Source organism: Cygnus olor, chromosome 3, assembly GCF_009769625.2.
Source record: "Cygnus olor isolate bCygOlo1 chromosome 3, bCygOlo1.pri.v2, whole genome shotgun sequence".
NCBI classification, from domain to species: Eukaryota; Metazoa; Chordata; class Aves; order Anseriformes; family Anatidae; genus Cygnus; species Cygnus olor.
The window spans coordinates 61,579,992-61,600,480 of record NC_049171.1 but is presented as its reverse complement, the minus strand read 5'-3'; the positions used below and the strand labels follow the sequence as shown (position 1 = coordinate 61,600,480).

At 46.3% G+C, this 20,489-nt stretch overlaps 1 protein-coding gene across 10 annotated transcripts in view; it reads left to right on the top strand.

Annotated features, from left to right (window-relative positions):
- The first annotated feature begins 1,231 nt into the window (after positions 1 to 1,231).
- Positions 1,232 to 20,489, top strand: part of MAP7 (microtubule associated protein 7) — a 109,188-nt gene continuing 89,930 nt past the window's right edge. For 4 of the 10 annotated variants that reach the window (XM_040550466.1, XM_040550462.1, XM_040550458.1 and 1 more), the window contains exons 1-2: positions 1,235 to 1,375; positions 10,239 to 10,388. In XM_040550466.1, coding sequence (XP_040406400.1) covers positions 1,330 to 1,375; positions 10,239 to 10,388 — 196 coding nt within the window. In that variant the 5' untranslated portion in view covers positions 1,235 to 1,329. Of the gene's footprint in view, positions 1,376 to 9,672; positions 10,389 to 20,489 lie in introns of those variants that run through there. The other 6 variants (XM_040550460.1, XM_040550456.1, XM_040550459.1 and 3 more) reach the window with 6 other exon arrangements.

Here is a 20,489-nt window from a genome sequence, read left to right as displayed (position 1 = left end):
GGGAGTGTGATCATTTCAATGTCTCCACGAGACCTAGCCTGGCACCAGCTGGGAATAAATTCCTGTGGTTTGCTGCTGGCCTCACCAGACCTGCAGAGCTGCTTGGCTGATGATCAGTTTTGTATTCTTTACTGTAAGGCTGTATTGAGTCTGATGCATGGCTATACTGAGCAACCCTACTTTCATCCTGCTTGAGGGACTGTGCTTCCCTGAACAGTGTAGCTTATCCATCTGTGTACTAGTTATGCACAATCAGGAAAGCACATGTAATATCCCCACCACGTGCTTCAGGCCACTTCATATGCATTGTTCCAGACACTCGGTAGTTTTTATATTCTTGGACAGAACATGCAACCACTTTGGGACAAGGTGTATCAGACAGGTTAGCCTGGGAGCCCTGAGTATGCTAGCACATTCCTACTGACCACAAGTGAGAGATGTGAGGTTATGTTCTGAGGACACGGTATGTGCAGAAGGGAACCTTTTGATTATGGAACATACTGCTCCCTTTGAGCTTAGTAGCCTCTTGGTCCTTTGCTACTAGTTTGGGAGTTTCTTGTAGCTTTCAGCATCAAGCCCAGCCGGCGCTTATATTGCAGCACCATCCCCCTGCCTACAACTGGCAGGGCATGTTTATCACCCAAGCCCCAAGTCCTGTTTCAGAGCACCAGTGACAACCTGGTGCAGCAGAGCACCCGTCCTTCCTGCCCATGTAAGAGACCTCGTGCCCCGAACTCAGCTCTCTAAGGGAGGAGGACTTTCTGTTTGCTTCATCTAGCACAGCACGGATATATTTGCACCTCTACATCAGCTTGCCTTCATGTATGTTGCAGCTGTGCCGTGGGTTCCCCGATTCATTCACCCTATTTCAGCCCTGGTTTTGCAGATTTGTGCTGCCTACAAGTAGACACAAAATGCAACGATGTTTTAGTCCAGGCCTGGGCTGCTTTTAAGAGAAACACTTATAAACACCCCTAAAGCAGCTTAGGGTGAGTCCAGGCGAACTCCCAGGAAAGGTAACGAGGCCGTGAGCTCCAGTGAAGGGACCTGCCGGTCTTCGGCTACCTGACGGGCCGTGGGACCACCACAGCACCGATGCCGCGGGGGCCCCTGTGAGGGTGGGGGGAGAAAACAACAACAAAAAACACCGTGAAAACACAGACAGGTCAACCCCAGCCGGGACGGGGAGGGAGGGAGCTGCCAGTTCCCGCCTCAGGAGGGGCCGGCGGTCGCTCTCCGCCCTCACCTGCCCCGCGGGGCCGGGGGGCCGCGGCGCCCTCACCTGCCCGGGGCGAGGCGTGGCGGGGCGGCGCTCGCCGAGGAGCTGACATGGCGGAGGCCGCGGGCAGGAGCGGCGGCTGCCGGCGCCCCGCAGGTGAGGCGCGGCTCGGGGCGGCCCGGCTCGGGGCTCGGGGCTCGGGGCTCTCGGCTCGCCCCCGCGCACCGGCCGGCTGCGGGTGGCCGCGCGGAGCGGCGGCGCCGCGGGGCCCGGCGGCCTCCTCCTGCCGCAACAGGTGCGCGGCCGCCCCGCCGCGGGCTTCCCCCGGCTCTCGCCGAGCGGCCTGCCCGGGGCTCTGCCGGCCGGCCCGCAGCGCTACGGTGTCTGCGCTCGGTGCGCGGCGGGGCCGGTGCGGGGAGCCGAGCCGCCCGGCGGGGAGAGGGACGAGGAGCCGCCGGGGGAGAGCCGGGCACCAGGTCAACCCGAGCCGCGCGGCACCAGGTCAACCCGGGCTCTCAGCCGGGGTGAATGGCTGCGGGAGCCGGCTAACGGAGGCGAGAATTGGGCAAACCTGGGCGGGGAGCGAGGCGCGGGGCCTGCGGGCCTTAAGGTGAGCCCGCAGCGAGGTGGTGGCCTTGTGTCCCGCTGCGAGGGCGTTGTGGGACCTGCTCGTGTCGGCCCAAGGGCAAGGAGGGTGCATGGAGGAGGTCTGGGCTTGCACAAGCAGATCCGACCGCTGCATCGCCGCTGTCGGCGCAGATGCTGTTCGCTTTTGGGAGCGGTGGAGGGGTTGCCCTTCTGTCATACTCACTGCAGGTGCTACTTGCCGGGTTGTGAAGCCCGGCTCCAGCTCGCAGTCCGCTTCTCCTTTCTTTTCCCCTCCGTGCACAGCGCAGTTCACTCGCCTTTTGCCGGTCCTTTGCTTCCCTGTCACACATCCGTGTTTATCGCTGGATCGCAGAGTGAGGATTCCCATCAAAACAACATATGAGCAGGCCGTATGGCTGTTGGTTAATCAAGAGTGTTTCCACAATGCAATATTCTAATACACATCTTATATAATCTGGTGGTAGTGCAGTAACAAGCAACAGCTGTGGGCAGACCCATCCAAGTGCTGTCCTTTGTTATTAAAGTTAAAGGTATACCGTAAAAAGGCAAATCACAGCCATCCCTCTAAAATTCACCTTCAGAAAGGGTGCACGTCTTTGGTTTCGGGGTTAGCAACCACGCCAGCTTCACTTTCCACAGGAAAAACAGGCTGCCGCTGCATTGTTTTAGAGCCGCTTTTAACAAATTCTTTTCAAACTCTTTACCTTACCTTGTTAATGTGGTGGTTTCGTTAATTGTGCTGTCAGGCTCTCTTGTTTATCAAAGTTGGAGACGAGCTGAAAGAAGTGTATTTTATACGCGTGTGGGTTTGAACAGGCCTTTGGCAGAGCCCCTGGCGCAGAGAGAGCTGTGAGGGCACCACCGCCCCGTGCCGCCTGCGAGCAGCAGGGGTGCTCTGCCTTGCCCGGCCTCAACCGGCTCTATCGGGATATTTCCTGCCTCTTTATACAAAAATGAAGTCAAGGATCTGTTACTCTCCTGCAACCCCTCTCCAGCTAAAGCCTGCTCAAACGTTGGAATACCGCAGTGAGTCTTACAATTGGTCCCACGTCGCTAACTGATACTGTAGCTCCGAGTGCTCTGACATAGAAACTCAGATTTATCAGTAGCTTGTGGAGTGAAAATGATGCAGCTAAATTAAATATGAAAGTGTGGGTGGGGGCTTTAAAAACCCCTATAGAAGCCACCCCTCAGCTTTAGAAAGCAGGTAACGTAGTGTCCCTTAGCATCTCTCATTGGTCAGGTAATGTTTGTGCAAGGGCTATGCGCCGTGGAGGAGTTTAAGCAAACCTTTTGATATTCACAGTGATTAACGTGAGCCAGGCTGCTTTTCCCCACCCACTTCCTCCCAGCACTGCTAGTGCTTAAAAAAAAAAAAAAAAAAGGCATAAAACAAAATCCTCTGGAGTTCACGGAATAATCTGGCCTGTTAAATGATGCTGGAGCAACTTGTCTTCATGACACTGCCTCTGCAGGAAGAGGGTCTCTGCTGATGTCACTACACTTGTATGCGCCATCATTTCACTTTGGCTTCGTATTGAGAATGGATGTTCTTTCCCGTGCATTACTTCAAACTTTAAAAGTCAGAATTTGCAATAGTCTGAGACTGCTGCTGTTTTATTTTTGTGATGATTGGTTTATTAGTAGCACAGATAAATAAGTTTAATACTTAGAAGCTTGGAATTATTTGTGGTGTTAAATGTAATTAAATGTGATCAGTGAAATAATTTCCTCAATTATGTCAATATTGTATAATCTCGCAACAATCTTCTTTTCCACTTGAAAAATGTGTACAGGTCTAGATACACAATAGAAGCCACAGCGTGCTGCTATTGTTGTGGTGGCTCTCTGCACACCCACCTTTCCTGCAGGAAGGAGATCTCCTGAGTATGACTTCTGCTGCACAAATGCAGCATGCTGCTAGGAACTTCGGCACAACAAGCCACGGGCATGTTGCACGTGTGTAAGATGAAAAAGACTGTGAGAAGATGGTGCACCTGTAAAACTGGTTTGGATTTGATTCTGTGGATGCTCCTGAGTATTGATTCTGTAGTCATGTCTTAATTGCTTTTATTAAAGTGAGTCCTTGCTTTCGTAAAAGAAGTAAAAGATGTGTCTATAACCTCAGTGAAGTTGGAGCAAATTCTTGACAATGGGAATTGGAGGAGCCATCAGAGTTGAAGGAAAGTGACCCGAAGCTGTCCATTAAGGTGACGTGCAGAGGGCGGGCTGTCTTATCCGAATGGCTGGAGTTGGCAGCACTGACTCCTCTTGACTTTCAGAGTCTTTGGAGATGCAGGTGGTGCAGTGACTTATGCTCCATGTTGACAGTCAAAGTGCAACGTGCTTGGGGGGGGGGAAATCAGGTACTGATGCCTCCAAACATTTCTCACGTCTGTGTCTGATACTCTCATGTATTCTCCTTGGAGAAATAGCCCAAAACTCATGGCGTTTCAGGTTCGCCTTCCAACAAGCACCCTGGGAATATGCCAGGAGAGTGCTGGTAATCAACACAGCACCACGTAGTTCACAGGATCTCATCTGCCAGATACTGTCGGTAATACAGCGATGGAGAAAATTTTAATTTGGTCTTGGCGCATTGCCTTTTCTTTGAAGTATTTCACATTTCTACCAAAACGGTTAGTACATACGCAAGTGCCCTTTGTTTTCAGAGTGCTTTACAAGTGTTTTGTTCTTTTGATGTGTGTGCGAACTGGGTATTTTAAAAACATGCTGTTTTTACAGACGGAAGCAGCGGCGAGTCTGCCCAGGCCGTAGTGTTAGTAGGGTAACTGGCCCCGATGACTTCTGTTTTCAGTTTCTGTTTCCTGCTTCCCTGTCAAGTCGTCATTTCCTCATGGCTTTTCCTCATCTAACTGAGCTGGCACCGAGGCTGTGTGATATGTTGTACTCTAGGGCCTGATCCATTATTCTGCTGTTACACATGCAATTTAAAAACATTGGCTAATAATGATCTAATGTGTTTTTATCTGTCACAGCACACGTTGTGCAATTTTTGTAACTAGTCATACTATGCAAATCCATTTAATTAAAACTGTGGCAGGACGTGGAAGACTGAGGACTTCTGCTCCTTCTTGAGTGCCCAATTCAATGAATGAATGAAGAGTAAGTTCTAGAAACTGCTGTTTTTATGGCCTCGACTTCCAGAAGCGAGTCATCTCGTTGCTTATTTAAAGCTATTCAGAGTGCATCCGAGCTCTTGACAGCAGGATTCTCATTAGTCAGAAAGATGTCGGTTTACCTTCTTGTTCTCTAGCATTTTATATTCAATTCAACTGATTTATGCAAGTGGCCACCTTCTTTCCACCCTCCTGGAAGGAAGGAAATCGATGATTATATCAGATGCTTGTAATCTAAATACGAAAAAGAAAAAAATTCTGTAAAATAATTTACCAGTTCTTTACTATCTTGTATACATATAAGTGAGATATCTTTGAAGAGAAGCTTAGAAACCTCTGTAAAGATGAGGTTATTCTCCTTTTTAGCAATAAGAAGTAGGAGAGGATTCAAGAGCAGTGGTGGAAAAAATAGATGTGCATGATGTTTGAGACAGTGATTGTAATAACAGATGCAAGTAATTTTTCTGATGTAGAGAATATTTCTGCAATTCTCAACTTGTAGAAAATCGTTAAAATGGGGGGGGGGGGGGGAGGGGGAGGGAGGAGGGGAATCCTGTCTGTCTTTTTAAGGCTGTATTGCTCTGTCCTAGATTTACATGGCACTGAAAAGAAAGTGTCCAGTTCTTTGATGCTGAGTAACTAGCTGTTTTCTCAGGCCAAAAAAAAAGAAAAAGGCTGCATTTGCTTGGTTTTTGGCCTGATTTAAAATCCACTGTAGTAAGTAATAAGTAAATGCAAGGACCTGAATCTCCTGGAGGAATTTATGGAGGTATCAAATTTGGAGTTTAGTTAATGTGTCCATGTTCTGATATTTAGCATTGTCTGTTATGTATTTTTTAATGGCTTTTTAAAGTTTTTGACACAATGACTATCAATGTTTAAAATGTCCATACAAAATATGGTTGCATGCTGTGTTCCGTTGTCACACTGATTATTTTTATACAGTTTTTGGTTGGTAGGTGCATTGTATTGTTTTTGCAGAAGAGCACGGGGCGTCTTAACCATACCTGGATTTTCCTGATCTTTCTTTGGATAAAGAACTAATTGGAACCAAATTCCCAAAGGAATCTCAGTGTTTCATGCTGGGAGAACTTGTTTGTAAATGAAAAATCCCACGTCCCTTCTTGATGCTACCATGTAGGATAGGGACCTACCTTATCCTGACCTTTAGTACTAAAGCAAATCAGAAATAGATTAATGAAATATCTGCAATTTGGTAAGGAAGTTATATTAAAATAATATGTTGACTCTATCTATCTTTGATATCAAATGCATTTAAAGTGAGAGAAAATTTTCTTTTTATGTTAAAAGGTCTTGAATTGTTATCCAAGAGCAGAAATGGAATGGTTTTTATTTTATATTCAGTAAAACTGAAGAACAGGATAGCAAAGGGATTGTGGATAATGCTCTAAAAGCACTAAGGTACATGTGACTTTTCTGTTCAGCTTGTGGTTGTCACAGTCCAAACTTTTTTTTTAAAGCTTCAGTAGTTGGTGAGCATCTCTTATAGTGGTAACAATAATAAGCTCATACAGAGTACATTGAATGAGAATACATATTTTTACAAAAGTCAGTGAGTTCTTTCCCAAGAAGTTTTCTTCAGGATCCTTCTGAAGGTTCTGTTTCTCTCCAGAGATGGAGAGGCTGAGGCTGCAGCTTGCCTCAGGCTTCGGGGCGTGCAAGTGTCAGAAGGAAGGGGAGAGTGGGCTGCCCTGGCTTCTGGAACTGGATTGAAACATCTGCATCTCTGGGGTCTTTCTGTTTTGGGTTTGTTTGTTTATTTGTTTTACTGTCCTCTGACTGGCAGTGGGGAGGACAGGGAGCTTGAAGGCTGGAGATTAACTAATGGTCTACTCAATGGATGGTCACGTCTAGGTTGCACAATAGTGCCAGACAGGAGAATTTTTATATTTTATCTGCTCTTATCCAAAGAAAACAGCAGGAGAAAGATGTGAAATTCCTTTAAAATACAACTTTATGAGTGTCCAGTGAGCGTCTCATGGAGTGGAGGAAAAATCTGCATATTGTGATTCAGCAGTGTCTTATGAGTGCTTCTGTATGCAGTGCTTTTCATAGGTGATTTGTCTATGAATTGACCTTTTCTGCCTTTTGTAATAGTATATGATCGTGCATTCAATTGGCTTCATTTTCTGTAGCATAACCTGACATGCCCAGTGATACAGGATGGTTTCTAGCTAGTGGACTTGGTGTGGTCTTTTTATTGAAGGTGTACACAGTCCGAGTTATCACAGTCTCTGTCTTGTCTTCACAAGGATTTCACTTTCTGTCAGTTAGCGAACTCATGCCGAGCACAGCCTTTTGTCTTTGCCCACTACAAAAGAGCAGAAAGGCTCACCCCGCCAAGCAGAGCAAAAGGCCTTGGCCTTGGCCTTGGCAGGGTGCTGCTCCTCAGGGCAGCAGCTGCATCGCGTAGTGCTCGTTATATTCCACATCACAGTAATGAGCTTCGTGTAGCATGTGGATGGTTACAGGGATTGAAACAATCCTCTGAATGAAAGATAGAAATCTAGAGTTCAGCCATTGGAAATGATCAGATTACCTGTAGTAGAGTGCAATAGGTGTCACGGTGACTGGCTTCAACCTGCTTCACGTTTAATAGGTTGAGATATCAGGCATTAATGTGTGGTGTTAAAGCAGACACCCATTAACACGTTGTTATAAATATTTATACGTCCCAGATCACAATATAATTATCCTAATAGTCTTTGTTCAAACTGCTGTTTGAGACTGTTGCGTATCAGATAATTCCTCGTGCAGGAAATTATACCTATCAAATCCAGCAGGTGAGAGTGGCTGTGTTTAAGTGTAGTGGTTCAGCTGATAATGACTTTGACAGTGTTGTGAAAAGGAAAAATATATCTCTTGCCCTCAAGGTACAGAGTTGCACTGGCTCCATCTCCTGAGGGTGTTTAACCTCAGTGGTAAGGCCTCTGCCATGCTCTTAGTTGTGTGCGCTGCGCCTGAGGGTTAGTGGGGGACAGAGGAAGAAACGAGGGGATGGGTAAACAAATGTCTTGTTCTTTAAAAACCAACTGAAGTTATGTGGTGTCTTGTAGGAGGTACTCTTGTTATAGGTTGCAGGTGGTTTGGGTGCAATACTGTTAGGCATTCAGGAACGTGTTGTGGGGCTGGCATAGCTTTTAGCCACTGGGTCTCTGAGGTAAAATCATGCTGCATAGGTCAAATCTGCTGTTGATCATATTCCTGTCAGAATTCACCTCAGCGTTAGTAAGTCAGCAGAAGGGAACACGTGCCGGTGCCTCAGCCACCTGCGCCTCTTAGCACACACCGGCCTTCATAGGCCTCTAGCTGTCGTTGCCATGTGCCACCTGTGGAGCGAGCCCCTCGTACGGGCACAGGGGTCCTGCAAGGACCAGGGAAGGCAGCCTTGTAGCTGTCCTCTGTGGCTCCTCAGAGAACCTCCTGAGGACCACCTGTTTCAGCAGCTCCATTTCCCTATTGTCATACCTGTGAGCTTGGAAGCCCCTCCAGCCAGGTGTCTTCTGGTGTGCCAGATACTTCTTACATCATTTAGAACAACTATTTATGTGGCTTGGCAGCTAAAGGTGAACATCTAATGTAGTTTTAAAAATAGCCACAGAGCAAAATGTTTAAATGGGCATGTTTCAGGAGTCCTTTCTTCCCGGCTTAAAACAGCACAAGGGAGGGGAGTGGTGCTCAGCTGAGCTGTCATGTAGCTGTTGGTTTCTGGTACTTCTGTTTTGCTGGAACACTCAGGCACATGTGAAAAGTATTCATGGTACTAACTACAGCCCACTTTCTGTGGATGTGTGTGCACTGTTGTGTGGTATTTGTGGCAGGCAGGTAAGGGGATGGGATTTGAGGAATGGAGCTGTTTCTCTCACAGGACAAAGTGGTAGCCTGTATAAACCCTGGAAGGCAAATTGCTGAGCTGCAGAACAGCTTGTGTTAGAGTTGTGTTTTTTTTTCTTTCTTTTTGCCCACACCCTGCAGCACAGAGCATCTTTACCTGTGGGCAGATGTCATCGTGTACAGCTTCTGTATACGCCCAGAGAAGCTGAGGTGGAGCCCAGTGGCAGGGCATGGCCGGGAGGAGATAGGGCCACAGGAGGTGGGCTGCGGGCCTGGTGCAGGACTGGTGCCCAAGCACAGAATGCGTCTTTCGCTTGGTGGCATTCTCAAACAGTGGGCACATTTTCAGCTGGAGAGGTTTGAAGCAGGTGAAGACTTAGGTATCATGTGTAAAAGGCGCAGGGTGTTGCGTAGCGGCGTTGGAGCTGTGAATAGCGGAGCACGCGGGCTGCGAAACTTGTGAGCAAGCGCTCTGTCATAAGTGGCTGAAGAAAGTCCGGAGTGCCAGCATGTAAAGTAAACCTCGTGGGGTTTTAGCTGGTTGGTTGTACTTTGCTCATTTTGCAAAGCAGATGTTAACGGTTGGTGCTATAAAGCTGCTGTTGAGATACAGAATATTAACTCCCAAAGTCCTTTCGCCGTCCTGTGTTACCTGTACAAGCCAGAGATCCTGATCGCTGAGTTTCCACACACGGAAGAGAATTTTCCAACACCTGCCGGTAACTGTGGGCGTGTGCATTCCTAATGCAAGAGGTGTGCCGCACATAGGAAGGTGATTAAGTCAAGGGGAGGGGAGACAACATATGCATATATGGAAGAAGACTCATCCTCGTTGTTTTCATTTAGATTAGGCTTAAACTCTAAACACGAATAACAGAGCAGCTGGCAAGAGGCAGGTCCGTGCCCGGGGCCTTCCGGGCGTCTTCTCACCCGCTGCTCATCGGCTTGTGCAAGCGCGGCCCCATCCTCTGCCGGCAGCGGGGGGCTGCCCACGGCCACCAGCGTGCCGGGGAGACCTCCCTTGGTTAGGAGGTGTCAGTGTTGTCAGGGCAACTGCCAGCAGCAGCGGCGTATCGTGTTTGCTCCTCTTGCCTTGCCTGCTGAATATTTCAGCGTGCCGAAGCTGGCAGAGGGTCGCGGGGAAAGAGGTGCTGCGGGCTGGGGTCCAGCTGAGGCAGGGGAAGGCAGCGACAAGCAGCATCTGAACCGACGTGCCTTTAGTTCAGGCTTCTCCTGGAGGTGGGGGAAGACTGCGAGCTCTTCGCCGCCGAGTGGATGTTGGCGTCTGTCAGCTGTTTGCATACCGCTTATCCGTAGGGGATCTATCAGAAGCGCTCAAATGAACAGGCAGCGTTGCAGCTAGCTGCTGAGCAGGGGCTGCGGTTTCTTACTTTTTTTTTCTTTTTTGAAATAAGCAAGAGGCAGCGGCAACATGCCTGGTTCAACTACTGTCCTCCGTCAAGAGCGATTGAAGAAGACAAGTGCCAGGCCAAATCCCCTGGGTTTATTCACCATTAACGAAGAGGACGAGCAGCAAAAGAACGGCAATTCCAAAAGGCTGAAAGGTATGCCGCGGCTCTGCAGCCTGGGCTGGGCTGGGCGCGCAACGCGCTGCACAGCTGCCACAGCGCCTTACTGGCTCCCCTGTGTGCTACCGAGAGCCTGACAGTGACTGGTGCAGTTTGGCGGTGCATATTGGCACCCGCAAATACCCCGTGTGTGACAGATGTATGTATTTAAATCACCCGGATTGTTATGCAATTGCCTGCTTTGGATGTGAAAGAGAAAGAATACTTTTTAGTTATTAACCCTATTTTCAGGCAGAGGTAAGGGGCCTGCATCACAAATACATCAGTGAATTTGTGTGCGCAGTCTGGATAAATACCTGTAAAAAGAGGTGGTGGTAGGCTTGGGGAATACAGAACAGAATAGCAGCCTGTTAGAGAAGACAGCTTTGCCAAAGACAAGATAAAATGAGCTCTACTTCCATGCATGTGCATAAGGGGCAGTGTGCCTTTGGCAGAGTATAAAAATTATATATATGTGTTCAGATATGCTGACTTTGATAAGCCTGACTAAAGACAGGGCACACTAACAAATTGTAACTGCTGAAGAAAAATTATTTGTGGTGTTTAATGTAGGTGAGTGGTGGTGGTAGAGGGATGCTGATGGTCATAGATTTTTATCAGAGGTCTGTCAAGCCTGTGTAGTCATTGCCTATCTTGTACCATGTAATTTATGCTTTCCACTTGAATCCTAGTGCTTAAATTCTGTTGGTCTGGCAGGGATGCTGCACCTTAGAGTTGTGACTGGAATTTTAAGTTTGAACCATCAAAATTCTTATTCTTTTTCAGTGATCAAGTGATTACATTTACATAAACACTCCTTTTCATTGTCTTATTCAGGGGAGGAAAAAAATTGCACCAGATTTTTTGTTTGTTTGTTTACAAAACATCTGCCAGTTTGTAGCCTCAAGATAGTGTTTCGAATTTGAGACGTTACCATTCTACCCTGTAACAGAAGAGGCTAGCAAGCAAGCATTTGAATAGCAAATTTATGGTATGTATATTTATTACAGCTAACAAGCTGTTTTCTTTTCCTTGAAGTAAAAAGGTAGCTTGGTAGCTCTAACAAAATTCCTGAGTTTTGAATTTGCCTGGGTTTGCAGCCTCTGCTTTTCTTCATCATCGTAAAGAACTCCACAGATTTGAGCGTCATGGTAATAACGTATTGCTAGTCATTGTTAACGTGCCCATTGTGTTAGGTCTTGTGTACATAGTTACTTACTCTTCTGTACATTTGAAACTGCCCATATAAAATGGAGATACAAACTCTAGTATGAGGTCAAGTTTTTTAATGTTTTAAGAAGGATATTAGTTTCCTTTATCGCCTGCTGGGTGACTTCCAGAGTCAACAGTCCACAAAGCAAAGAATCAATAATTTTCCTGGTTTTGTTCAATGGCACTGATAGTTTAGTTTCCCAGGGTAAAAGTTCTTGTTGACTTGGCTGCTGTTTTCTGCTTGCAGCAATTATACAGATGTGATTATCTTTGCTTCTCTTGTTAAAACCAAGATCCCATTTTTGATTGATCTTTTCTCCTTTTATTCCTGTGAGATGTAAGTAGACAAATGTATGTGGTTTGTTCGCTGTGCTCCTAACACGTGCATGATTTCAGTAAGGTAGTAAATCGGTGGTCTACCTTGAATGCTCTTAGTGAGGAATAGCATAGCAGGTTATACAAAATCTTCTGGAAGCACACTCACTTGATTTTCTTTTAGTAATTAATAGACTGGCTCTCACCATCTCCAGACCCGCCCTTGCATGTTGATGTGTGTAGTTATTCACCCATCTGTGGGTGCGAGCAGGGGGTGCGGGCAGGAGGCCCCGCACATGTGGGCTGCAGGTGCTGGAGGTCGGCTGCTCCCTGACACCAAGCAAGGCTGCTCCAGCACTGCTTCCAGTGGGATCGAGAGACATGGGTCTGCCACGGGTCTGCCTGAGGCTGCCTTCAGTGTCCATCGTCCGGTTGCTCCTTGCGTTGTCTGCTTCATCTCAGTTCTCGACCTCTCGTTTGCTGTATGCTCAGCCACTTCTGCAGCTGCTGAGATTTTTCTTCTTTCTTTTCATTCCTAGCACAAACTAAGTCGGTACCATGTCCCTAGGAGGTACGATGTCTTCATCTCTGCTTCCTAGAATCGTGCTGGGCCTCTCCTTTTACAGTAGTTCAAAACCCAAGAGGCCTCTAATGGTCTGATACTCCGAAGTAATAGAGCAGCTTCTTCCTCCATTAAGGATATTTGAATATCATCCCAGGTTTTAGAATGTTCCTCATTTTGGGTAGTTCGGTCTTTTCAGAATACTGAGTCTTGCTTTACAGTTCATATGAGAGTTGTTTTTGTCAGCTGGGAAATAAATATTTATGGGGATTGTAAACTGGTTAACAATTGTGAGATTTTCTGTAAATGGATTTCAATATCAGCCATTTCTTTTCTTGTCTTTGGCTGTCTCTACTGTAATCTGGGAAGTCAGGTGGACACTGAGTTTGTTCTTCCAGTGTAAACAAATAATGACATGAAAGTGTTTGACAGGGATTTTATTTTTTAATCTGGAGATATTAAAAGCCTGCAGCAGTCTTTGTAGCCACATGATCCTACTACTTCCTTTCCTTTGATGTGAATTGTATTCAGAGCTTTTTCACTAAATGTTTTAACTTCTCCTCTACTCTTTTTCCCCATCCCTTCCTAGCAGTTAAATGCATGTTTTAGGAGGGTGGACAGAGGCAGGATTTGACTTCTGGATTCTGAATAACATTGCTACTTGCCTCTGTGTATCAATTAGCTAACTGGTAGTTAGAAAAGTAAAAGAACTTTATTTTGTTTTTCTTCACTCCATGCCTGAGAACTTTCTACAAGCCTGAATGCAAATTCCATTTGAGCCTGCATCTATTAAGACAATATTCTTAATGCTCTGATAGATTTGATGGGATTGCTGGCAGTAGTTGTTGGTCACGGGGGGGGGTGTGGGGTGGCATGGGCGTTTCCTTGATGCATTTTAGTAGCTAACTAACAGTTCAGCTGCTAAATCTGCTCCTTGGAAGTCCTGAAAGTTGTTTTCACAGATAGTACTCCTGTCACAAAGTCAGCCTCATCTCATGGACATTCATATGGGATTCTCTCTTATTTTTTGTTTATTGTTTTTCCATTTGTTCTGATGAACTTGAGTTCTCTTCGGCCTGTTTTTTTTTTTTCTTTAAGTTTTGTTGATTTCCTTTCTCTAAAACACTAGTTCAACCAAAATTCGTGTCTTGTTTGTAAGCCCAGAGTGGTGAGACTTGGCATAGGTACCCAAGCTGTGTGGTAGTTATACAGACCCAGTGACTTCCAGGTAATAAATCCTGTGTACTGCTTGTTGGGTGAAGTCTGAACTTGAATTAAGGCTCAACTTCCTACTGGGATTAGCACCTACCTAAAACAAATCTTGCAGGCGTGTCTGGTTCTGTTATGTTAAGCAGCCTTAGAAATCAATCCACAGCAAAGTAGTACGCTACCGTCTCCAAAGTGACCTTTTTGACATCTTAACATTGGCACTTGCATTTTCAATTGTTAGAGCCGTGCTTCTCGATGCAGTATTGGCATTTACAGCACATTTTCAGTGTCATTTACTAGGAAAAAAAAAAAAGCTGGAATCTGTACATCTTGCTGCAAAAGCCTCACTTCTCCAGTAATCCTAAGTGTCTGGATAAAGTAATGTGCTTTTCTTTATCTGTTTTCTTCCCCAAATTTACCACATATGGAATATATGTCATGCATAACTATATGCTTTTTTTAGGCCCTGTATTTACATCAGCATCAATATTCCCATAAAGCTTGTGTTGTGGAACAAATACGGTTTCTGTGACTGAAGATGGCGTGGGTGGTTTTTTTTTTTTTATGTAGATCACAACATATCTAGAGAGATAGTAGTAAATGAAATGCATCCATCTTGTGTGTGTGTGAACTGTGGCTGCAGGCATAAACAGCTCAGTTCACCTGAGCATTTCCCTCTCCTGCCATGCTGATTTTGTGCACCTGGGATGTAGTCTCAGCAATTACTCAGCTTTATGAAATTTTTAAGTGACGCCTGCTCTCCTTCCCCCTTTGCTGGGGAGGGGGAGACGAGACCTTCTCTGACAATTGATTGCGTTATGTTTCTGAAAGTATCATGTGAAGAGCATAGAAAAGTGATGCTCATAATTCTGGGTTATACATTTGCATAATTAATGACTGATACATCAACCACATTATGAAATACTTATGGCAAACGAATGAAAAGGAAATCTCAACAAACCTAACAGTCAAATCCTTCACCTGTCTACTGATTTGAAACTGAGGAAGGGAATGTACCTTTAATCTGCTGAGCAAGTACTGCTGCAAATACGAAGCCAGACGACTGTGCTTTAGGTCTCTGAACAGTCGCACTGGTTCTTTGTCATCTCGAAAACAAGCAAGAGAAGGGCTTTTTCCAGCCCTTTGGTGCATGGCAGTGATGTCTGCGATCACCAGCAGATTCTGCTGCTGTTGCCTGGACGGCAGTGTTTGTGTGTAACGCGTGCTTGAGCTGGAAGCTTTGTTCATCCAGGGAGACGAGGGAGATTTCTTCCAAGATGACTGCTTACACGCTTAATTTGTGTTCTGCCTGAATTAGGGGAAATAGCAATTCCTTGTTAAGCTCAGATTGGCTAACTTTGAATTCAGTTGTTAATTTGTACCTGTGTGTTTACACCCAAACATAAGAGGCCAGAAAGAGGAGGGAATTCGGCATCTTCAAGGGCATTAAACTGATAGTCCTGGAAACTGAAACCGTATACCTACAAAACAGGTACTGCACGGGGTGTGGAAGCGCAGTCTTATCCCACGCTGTGGAGTCTCTGCCTCGGGCTGGATCCGGAGTGACAGCTTGGTCTCTGGCTTCCACCCCACTTCACATCTGCACAGCTGCCCGGGATGGGGGCTCTCCAAACGGGGCCTCTCGGCACCAGTCAAAGACTGGCCTCGGGTTCATTTGGGGCAGAACAGTAAGCAGCTGTCACAGGCCGGTGAGCTGGCTCACCAAAATTGGATATCGGAGGTTTTTGTGGCAAGTGGTAGCCTTATCTTGCCCATCTGCATTTGAGGCTAAGTTAGGGAAAGGGGTGGAAGGAAGGAAAGGTACCAGTGGTCATCTTGGTGTGGGGTGGGTGAAGGGGCAGGGCTGAGAAACCAGGATGATGTGGTCTGTGAGCCTGCACCTGCCAGCGGATTTTGCTCATGTTTCTGTGCATTTACTCCTTCCTTTCTGCTAGCCAACGCCAGAAGGTGAGAATCTAAAGCTGTCTGTCATTTTCATGGATATTAAAAACAAACCAAAAAAATGTACATTCACAGCCTAATTTGTAGCTGTTGGGGGTCCAGAAGGAAGTTGTGTTATTTCAGAAAGCTGCTACAAAGCTGTCTCCTCAAAGGACTTCATCGTTCATAGCTGTAGGTGCTGGATACCATGAGACAACTTGTTTGTAATAAAGGCAAGCAGATCCTAACATGAAGTAATTTATTTGTAATAACGCGATGTGACCGCGCTGGAAGTCTCAGGGGCGGTAGGGAACGTGCCTGCAGACCAGCTGAGCAAATCTGATTCGTTCAGTCTCTCTGGCTCTCGGAGTGAAAGTCCCAGGTCTGAGGACTCGGCGTGTGTTGTAACCCAGCCTGTTTATCAAAGGGTGTGCGGGGATCGTTGAGCACTTATCTGTGCTGGGCAGGAATCATCTTACTTCTAGCTCAGTTCCCCCAGAAGGGGCTTCCACTGCTGATTCTGGACAGACGTGTACATGTATTTTGCCAGCTGATTTTGGGGGGGAAGCAGCCTGTGATCTATTCATGCATTCGGGGAGCATACCTGACATTGAGTGTCCAGGCGAAAGTCCAAAAATGTGCAGCGTTGGTAGACTTTAAAGTTTAACGAGATACTTGTTAAAGAGAATCCAGCTTGACTTGGCATGTGAACTGAGGATAATCCTAATTAGTGAAAAGACTGAATTCTGCAAAGTAACTTCTGTAAGTCACCGGGCTTATTGCAAACAAGGTATAAACGGTAGCGGAGCATTCGTCAGAGCTGTCCAGGTGAGAACAGGGTGCAGCACTTGGTCACTGTACTCATGGGAGCGAATGCTCGTCGGAGGGGCCAAAAGATCTGAGATCAATTTAATTCAGACCACTCTCAAGAAAGTTCTGTACAATAAGAGACACCAATCGTGGAAGGCTGATAGCAAACAGTCGAGTGTTTTCCTTATTCGTTGTTATTGCTGTAAAAGTGGTTGTTTTAAAAATCCTGAATTGGGAATACAATTCAGGGGAAGATGCATGTGACAGGAGTGTAGTTTTACGGTCATTTTTTATCTGAGGGAAAGAAACCTGGGAAGTGGTAGACCCACCCAAGGATCTTGAAGTTCTCTGTGGTCTTGTAGCATTCTTTTTTTTCCCTGCAAATACACAAATGACAGTTTTTCAAGGTGTTACTATGGTAATATGCAATCGGAATGAGATGACAGCAAAAAGAAACAGACCTCTGTGGCCTGTCTGTGCCGCATTACAAAGCCTGGGGTACCAAGCCCGGGTACTCCTGTGCTTGCATGTGTAGTGGGAAAACGGGACAGTAGCTCAGCACACCTTTTGTGACGAAGCATGTTGCAGTTAGATCCCCTGGTGGCTTTGTGACTGTAGTGGTGTCAAGAGGCTTGGCACTCTTGCTGTTGTGTGAGCTTGCTCAGAAACCGCTGCATCCATTCGCTCCTTTGAGCTTGACTTTGTATCCAGGTAGAAGCCCGGCTTTATTTTTAACAGAAAACCTTTGCTTGCCGTATCGCACTGTGGAGCGCTCCAGGAGAGCTGGCATAGACTGATTGTGAGCAAGTGATGCTGGACCTCCTCCCACTGCTGGGCTCAGCAGAGTCACTGGGAGTACATCGTTTCCCTTGCACAAACTCACACGTATACATTCTCTGCTTACTCAGCTACCCACGGAGTACTTGTTGTTCTTTTTTTTTTTTTTTTTTTTTCCTCCACGCTTCTTTAAATTCAGCCTGTGCTTTCCAACTGGAGAACTTGTTTTTCTGGTATTTCAGAATTAAGAGTTCTGTGTGAAAGTATCCCGACAGAGAGAGCCTTGTATCATTGTCAGAAGTCTCTTCAGAAATGAATTGCACTTTAAAGCTACACAAAGGAATTATTTAGCCCAGTCTACTCAACCCCAGGCCACAACAGTAACGTGTCTGGAGGACAGGTGCCATGATGATCGATGCAAGTTGATCTATTTTAACGAACAACCCTCGCTCCCTGGGAAGGTGTGTTTCACAATGCGCTGTTTTTGCAGCCAAATGCTCCTTGAAACTCGCGCACGTGAGTTTGACCTGTGCTGAAGCACGGAGTGGATGTTAATGGCTGTGGGTAAGACACACATAACGACAGTGAGGGAGGCTATGGGCAATGTTTCATCTGCATTTATTTGCTTGTTAAATGTCAGCAATGAAATTAGGGAATATTCTAAAAGTTGGGCTTTCACACCTCATCGCTTGAGGCCAAGTATTTCTCTTGTTCAGAGGAGTGGAATCTGGTTTACTGAATTCCACAAAAATGTCCCATCCCACTGGTTTGTAGGTTTGAGTATGACAGCCATTGAACATCCACATTGTCCCAGACCCATCCTTAATGATCTGTATGTGGAGATGTAATGGAACCACTTAGACAAGCTCGAGGTAGGAATTACTCAGGGTATCAAGCAGATCGTTGAAATTTGCGTTTCATACTGGCAGTTTCGGAAGAGAAGCACTTGAGTGTTCACTCCCATTTCTCCTTCACATGATTAACTTGCTGCTGGTGGCTCGAACAAGCACCATGACGTTCCTGTAGGTGCATCACCCTCACCTGGATGCGGGTTTCTCCACAAAGGAGGACCCGTGTCCTCCCCAGATGGGAGCCACAGCTGGGGTTTGGGGCAGGCTGTGTGGAGGAACGAATCCCGAGCTGCTGCATCAGGGCTGACAGCCGCACGTAGCTGCCCTGTGTCATGGTTTGTTTGGGCTGGGGAGCTGATTAGTGGGTTGGACCAGAATACACCTTCTGTGGCTTCAGTGGAATCCTTACTGTTTGCCAGATACGTTTAAAAAATAATAATTGTTCCCTATTGTTAACGCTGGCAAGTAGATTATCTCCCAATTGTTTTAGATCTGCTGATGCCTCCTTTTATAATGAAGCATGTCAGCCTCATAGCCGTGTCTCCAAAAGCAAGAAGACAGGTTGAGTGTTCGTGCCTTAGTGTATTTCTGACTTTCTTCTGGCCTTCCTAGGTTGCCCTTTAGCTTTATAGAGGCCACACATTATTCTTCAGGGATCAGCCGTGCTTCCGTAGCTTCAAGTTCGTGTCAGGGGCGTTCTGATCTGTGGAGTTTATCTGTGCAGGTGCCAACAAGGGAAAGTGGGTTTGAAATCAAGAGTTTGAGCAAATCAAGCACACGTGTCTGAGACTGCTGGGAAGCAAAATGTGGAAAGCAGCAGACTGCAAGTCACAGGAATCCTGCAGTTGGTACGTCCTTCGCTTCAAATAGCAGAGCTAGCCGGAGCACTCCTTTTCTGGTACTAGTGTCTGTAGAGCTGGCTGCGGGGAAGGCGGGAGTTTCCCGTGACAAGTCACAGTGACTCTGAGCTTCGTCAGAGGAACAGCAGATGAAGCTTTTATTCCCCCTTGCTGCTTAGTCTCTCGGGATTAAGCAATTTTTACAACTGCAGGAACAGGTTGTGGATTTACAGTTTTCCCTTAACCTCAGTGAATTGTTTCTAGTAATGTCTTTTGGATTTAAAATCAGCTTGGAAGAGGAAGCAAAGAGTCAGTTTGCTGAGGAGCTGAGTTACCCCAAAACCTCAACAACCCCGGAGAAATACTCAAGGTACTTCAAGTCCCAGAAGGAACTCATTAACACGCTTACAGAGTTAATTCATGGTCCGAAGGCCCGGTGAATGACAACCAGTCTTTATTTTTCTTTTTCTGGTACTGCTACAGTCTGAACCTCCAGTCATGCCTGTTGATTGGCCTAGTCCCTCACACGGAGGATGACTTTCACAATCAACTTTCTTCTGGGTTGTCTTCTTACACCTGAAGCAGATGTAGGGAGACCTGTCCTACAGTCTGCCATGCCAGGTACAATTGCTCACAGATCTCTCCTGGGATCTGGTGACGATTATAGTTTAGCATTGGAGTGTTGTAGAGCAAGATTTAGGGCCGTTGCAGTCCCCTGCAGCTAGGAAAAATACTCCAGCTAGTGGAGCTTTGTATTCAGAAGAGCCCTGTTGCAGCCCTGTGCTGTAGCCAGCTGCTGCTGCATGGTGCGTGGTACTAGAGACGTGCTCTTCCTCTCCTTGCCAGGAACAGGGGTGCCTCTGAAGGATCCGAGTGTAGTGGATGGCACAGAATATACTAAGGAGAATTTTTATCTCCTGTATGCTGAGAGGAGATGAGGAAAAGGAGTGAGGAAGCAGAATAACATACTTTTAAAAATAACATTTCTGAATTTTGATTTGATTGTTGGGAATATGATTGTGGTGCTGATGCCTTGAGGTTAGCCCATCTGACTAGTAAAAACTCCAGTGAAGAGTCCCGTTTTCAACTGATTATAAATCTCCTAACATCCTAAAACCTATCAGTAAGTTTGCTGGAAGGCTTGGTTTTCCTTTCTTGAGTTCCAGATCTTTTTCAGCTTCGCTGTAAACTCCTGCGCGAGCAAGTTTTATTACGGAACGGCTGACAGAACTTGGTTCACGCCGTTGTATCTGAGCACACAAAGCTCCTGTTTCTCAATTCTGTTTCAGAAAGCTTTTCAGACAGCTGCTTTGGAAATGCAGGTTTATCCAGTTACCCACCCTTGACATGAGGAATCACTCATTTATGCAGCCAATTTTGGGGTTTTTTCTTTTTTCGGTTTCCTCATTATCTGCGTGCTGACTAATGCAGTAATGAATATTGCAATACGAAATTTTGGCTCGTATGCTGAGGCACCATGAATGAGATCAAACGTGTCTGAGCTGTTTTGGAGGACACATAGGTGTGATGTGAGTGGAGTTAGCACCCGACTAACGTCTGAGTGCAGCAGTGGCAGCGTGGT